Source organism: Lipotes vexillifer, unplaced genomic scaffold (assembly GCF_000442215.2).
Source record: "Lipotes vexillifer unplaced genomic scaffold, Lipotes_vexillifer_v1.1 scaffold1549, whole genome shotgun sequence".
NCBI classification, from domain to species: domain Eukaryota; kingdom Metazoa; phylum Chordata; class Mammalia; order Artiodactyla; family Lipotidae; genus Lipotes; species Lipotes vexillifer.
Window position 1 is genome coordinate 1,457,271 of NW_006771034.1, and position 5,770 is coordinate 1,463,040.

The 5,770-nt window shown below is 48.0% G+C and overlaps 1 protein-coding gene across 1 annotated transcript; it reads left to right on the top strand.

The window, feature by feature from the left end:
* The first annotated feature begins 5,178 nt into the window (after window positions 1-5,178).
* On the top strand, window positions 5,179-5,568 carry KCNE1 (potassium voltage-gated channel subfamily E regulatory subunit 1). The gene has a single exon (XM_007446485.1). It carries the CDS (start codon window positions 5,179-5,181, stop codon window positions 5,566-5,568), a length of 390 nt encoding a protein of 129 aa, XP_007446547.1.
* The last annotated feature ends 202 nt before the right edge of the window (window positions 5,569-5,770 follow it).

Here is a 5,770-nt window from a genome sequence, read left to right on the forward strand (position 1 = left end):
AGGCCCCGCCCCGCCGCGCACTTGCCCGCGGAGCGCGCCGCCTGGGGCGCGGCTGTCGGTGCCCTGCGCTTGGCTGTCCTGGACCCCGCTGCGCTCCCGGCTCTCTCCGCGCCCCAGACCTGGTAAGTCAAGGGCTCCTGCCTCCCGGCTCCTCCCCCGGCGCGCGATGCCCCAGGCCGGCGACCCTGAGCGGGCTCCAGGCACCCAGTCTCAGCCCCTGGGCCACAGCGGGCGCCCCCAGGCAGGAGGCGCCGCGACCCCCTTAGTGGGAGACAGAATAGGTGGCTCGGCCTCACGCCTCCTTTCCCTCTGCCTTCTACACTTCTAGAACGTATGCCTAGAAAATCATCTCACCAACAAACAACGACAACATTTTCCCATTTTTATTAAATTACAGTCGTTCCTGGAGAAATTGGGAAAATACTTAAAAGCATCCAAAGAAAACTAAGACCGCCCCTGATCCCAGCCCCCCGCTTGGTTTCAAAGACCTCCAGATGGGGCAATATTTGCAAACGCACCCGGCCTCAAAGGGAATCTTTTGTGGGTTTTTTGGACCAGAAAATTTTCTTGGGCCTTGACATCTCCCCAGGGAAAAGGCATGGGACACGCAGAACGTTACTGTTATCTGATTTTGATTGTAGTAACTGGGAGAAATGTGGAACTTTTAGAAGAAAGTTGACCCAGTAGCCGTCACGTGTTATGTGCTGAGTATATCACGTTACTCCGCCCCGCCCCATCCCCGCCCCCTGCCCCCGACCCTCGATTTTTCAGACTGCTGTATGTGAACTGTTTGAGTCCACTTTTAGGTTGAGAAGGAGCTTCCAGCTGCATTGAGGAAGGGCCTTGTCAGTAACCACAGTTGTCACTTATGGTCACCATGGTGGGGAACTTTGCTGTGATCACACCGTTGCTTTAATTCGTGTGATGACTGAATTGCCAGAAGGCGCTGTTGACTCTGATCTATGGGTTTCTAAACAGGGGGCGAAACCCCTCTGCTTGCTCTGCTCTGTTTCATGCTGCTCATCAGAGATGAGCTGAGGATGGGTCTGAGGAAGGCATTCTCAGTTTCCAGAATATTCAGGTATGCCTTGCTTTTGACACGTTATTCAAAAGTGGATTGTTTTGAAAATAAAGTACCCTGTGAAGACATCAGAGGGATTCACTCCTGTCATCTTAAGTCTCTGAAGGCAGAGCTGGTGAGACAGTTTCTGTGTGGTTCGGGCTTTCCAGTAGTTGAGTGGGACATTCACTCCCTCATGCATCCATGCATGCATGCCTGCATCTGTGAATATTTACTGTGCTCCTGCCACATGCCAGACACTGTTCTAGTCTTCGGGATACATGGTAACAACACTGCCCTCAAAAGCTTACATTTTGATAGGGAAGACAAACAGACAATGAACAGAATAAATAAGAAAAACTATACTAGGTGCAGGTGATCAAGTACTATGGATAAAAAGGAGGGCAAGGTAAGCGTTACGGGAATTGGGGAGGATGGGTGAAAATTATGCTGTATTATTGACAATTACTGATGGCTTTAAACCTTTTTAGGAATAAGGTGGGTTGCAGATATATATAGTTATTAATATAGTTATACATAACTATATTAATAATATAAAATTTAATATACAAAATAAATAATGCTAATAAAATAAAAATAATTTAAATTTTATTACATCAAAAGACTACACTGAAAGAGGTTTTCATTTGGTTACACCAAGCTCTTTCCAGAGTGTATTCTACTTTGTTGATTATTTGCTCTCACATTCACATTGTAGTTGTATTAAATTTAATACTTTGCACGCCCATTTAATTCAGCAAACCCATATGGACTCATTCTGGGGGCTGGAGTGAGGACAAGGTGAACGATACAGTCTCTGATCCTCCTGAGCTCCTGGAAATGCATAGCCGAGCCTACAAATGATTACAACACAGCTTAGAATCTGAGCAGTACAGCAGTACAGACTATGAGGGCTCAAAGTAGGGGACGGGACATCTGGAAGGGGCTTCACAGGTTGGCATAGGAGTGTGCTTTTGGAGGACCAGTAGAATTTTGGCAGGCAGACATGGTGGTCATGACTCTCTTGCAGAGAGAGCAGCAAAAGCAAGAGATAGGAAAGTTGTGGGCTTGTTTCATGCCTCCCCAGTCATCCCATCATCCCCAGTTTTCAGATGAGGAAACTGGGGCTCCCCAAATTCATTTAATTTGATGAGGGTGAGATTCTTCCTTCTATGTGACTTCAACTCCCTTCCCAGAGTCTGGGAATCCTGCTGCCATCCACTCTCCATGCCAAAACGCTCATCCTTTTTCCCATGTTGAGTTTGACCGGGTCCCTCTCATCAGCTCCCTGGTTCACATTTCCACCCTTCACACCCCAGAGCTCCTCTCTGCCACCCACAGAGAGGTCTGGGACGCCCTTAGCCCTGTGACCAGACTCAAGAACCACACCGTGCATCCAGCAGGGAGGTGGCCCTTTACAGATCTTTGAGGACAGTCAAATGCGGTGCCACTGTACAGGTTTCATCCTGACTGTCTGAGACCTTGGCCACCTAAGTGATTCCTCTCCCGGGACAGAGGAAGATGAGAAGCCCAAGACAAAGCCAGCTGACTGCCTGGAAGAGTCTGGGCCCCTCTTTGCTTCTTTGCTGCTAGGAGGTAAATATATCTCCAGAATTTGGACATCGTGTTTCGATAAAGATGAAGACAGTTGACAGCTATTTCCAAGGAAAATTGGCTCACAGAATTCTTGACTCAGTAAGATCATATTCCCCCAAATTAAGCTTATCCATAATTGTTTCTACCCTAATTCTGCTTCCTGAAACAAAAAATGATGATTTCCAAACTGGATGCTCTTTCGAGGAAATGCTGACAAGAACGGCAGGGAAGGCCACCCCCCCCCACCCCAATAAAATACGGTACCGTCTGGGAGCCGCGAGGAGTAGCTAGGACCGAGCCAGGGCTGGAACTCGGATCCCTGACATTCCTCTTCCCCTGACTTGCCTCCAGAATCTGTCCCTCTCAGTAGAGAGCTTGGAGTCAGCCATGAAAGCCTTGCCCTTTCAGTAAATGCGTAAGAAAGAATGAGAGGTACGGCACTAGGAAATGTGTTCTAAAAGCCTGTTATGGGTGCTGATATGAGACGGATCTGGAACTCCTGGGAGAAAGGCAGAAGGGGCCGTATGTGCCGGGAACAGCGTGACATCACCTACTTCCCGCTCTCCCCTGGGTGCTGTGGGAGCGTTCGCAGGATCCCGGGGTGCTGGAGGCCCGCTTACTGTCCATTTGCAGCTCGGCTCAGCTGTCCACAGTCCCGAATCCTGAGTGATTCTCAGTAGACCAGCAGCTCTGGGACTCAGCTTTGACGGAAAAAAAATTGCACTAACCTTTGTTGGGGGCAGTGTCTATGCCTCCTGAAGAGTCTCAAACCCAGGCAGAAGCAGAAACTTCTAGACCCCCACCCCACTTCCTTCTTTCTGGGCCCAGTAAGGCCAGTTTGAGAATGTTTAGCACAGGCTGAGCATCAAACTGGTTGTGCTTGGAGCTGGACCTCCCTGGTTCTTGCTGCTTCGTCCTCCTCCAGCCCCCTATTCCCTGTACAAGCTACAAAAAGCTGTGGTTCTCGCCGGTGGGGCAGAGGCGTCTTCTGATAGCATATGTAGGTCAGAAGCCAGTTCCCAATTAGGTGGACTCAGTTTTACCTGATACAAGTAGCCAGCTCCTTGGTCCCTTTGAGCCTAAATACAGAGCTGCCTTCTCTCTGCAAGGTCCTGAGAAATCCTTTCTCTATGCTAATAAAATGTGAGTCCATGGCTAAAAGATTAAAGTTTAGATGTATTTTTGAGCGGAGACGTGACCTTGGGCAAGTCAGCTCACCTCTGTGGAAACCAGTTTTCTATGAAGCTTTAAGACCGTTGGATCAGCTGGTCTCCACATCCGTTTGAGTCCAACAGTCCTAGCTGTGGCCACTAGGCAGTGCTTTGGCATTATAATGGATGTGAACTTGGAGAATGGGACATAAACCCACAGCTGTTGTGCGGATTGGGTTCTGTGTCGTTTACACCATGCCGATTATTAGAGGACGTTGCCAAACTCATTTTGTGACTCAATACGCAAAAACACCACGTGACCCAGCGTGCAGGCCTTGGGGGCATAGAAGGCATTTAGCAAAAGCGATACAATAAATTAAATGTAAAGTCAGCAAAAGATTTTTCGTTAAAAATGCAGAGTTGTTATTTGAAAGGCAGTTAAGTAACTTGGCTTTTCTGGTCCAGCATAAAGTTACGACAGGCTTACCATAATGTTGAGGTGCCAACGTGAGTTAGGACAGGGACAGCTGAGGTCATGGTGATGACTTGAGAATTTCTTTCTGCAACTCCTGTTCAGATTTTCTCAGGGACATGCAAGACCGAAAAAGAAAATCTGAAAAACAAACAAGATTGGAAAATTATGCTATGAAGTTATTATTTCTCTTCTTATATAATTCTTCCGGGTACTCTGCAGCACAAAAGACTGATTGGTTAGTTTCCTAAAGGGCCCACATCATAGCTCAGTGGTTCTCAAGCTTGACTGCAAAGTAGGATCACCTGAGAAGCTTTGAAAAGTCCCAATGCCAGACAGGAACCCAGACCAAGGTCTGTCTTCCTCTTCTTATAAGGCCACCGTCCTATCAGATTAGGACCTTACCTTTATGACCTCATCTAACTTAGTTACCTCTGAAAGACCCTACCTCCAGGTTCAATGGCATTAGGGGTTAGGGCTTGAACATATGACTTGCTGGAGAGCACAATTTGGCCCATAGCATATAAATTAAAAGGCACACGTATGACACAATGTGTGTATTAAGGGAACTCGTTCTGGTGATCACCTATGGAGGTAGGGAGTGGGGGTGGTGAATAGAAATAAAAGTGAATCAATTTATCACTTGATCAGTCAAGAGAGGGCATTATGCAGATCCCAGGTGGCACACACCGTGACCAAGTACTCCTCCGTCATACTCTGGTAGGGCACCCCTCTTACTGAGATTTTTTAAAACTGTGGTGTGTGTGTGTGTGTGTGTGTGTGTGTTGGGGTGGGGGTGGTTTGGGCCAATACATATTTTTTGATTTCAGGTTGCACTTTTCTTTTAGAAAGTTTTCCTGGGAAGTTCACTCTCCCGCAGTGAAACCTTGACTCCCAGGATGATCCTGTCTAACGCCACGGCTGTGACACCCTTGCTGACCAAGCTGTGGCAGGGGACAGTTCAACCGGGCAGCAACACATCCAGCCTGGCCCGCAGGTCCCTGGGCCATGATGACGGCAAGCTGGCGGCACTGTACATCCTCATGGTGCTTGGCTTTTTCGGCTTCTTCACTCTGGGCATCATGCTAAGTTACATCCGCTCCAAGAAACTGGAGCACTCCCATGACCCGTACAATGTGTACATCGAGTCTGACACCTGGCAGGGGCAGGACAAGGCGTACTTCCAGGCCCGGATTCTGGAGAGCTGCAGGGCGTGTTATGTCATTGAAAACCAGCTGGCTGTAGAACGACCCACTGCATACCTTCCTGAGGTGAAGCTGTCATCCTGACCCTGAGACTGGTCAGAATTGGACAAAGCCTCCCTGATGATCTGATTTTTCCAATTACATGTTCCTTATATTCTTTACTGCATGAGTATAATTCGGTTTTTTTTTTCTATCATAAGGGGTGAAAGGTGGATTAGTAACACTATATTTCTAAAATCACTTTCCTTCTATAATAGGCTGTGAGCCGCTCCCCAGTATGTGTGCC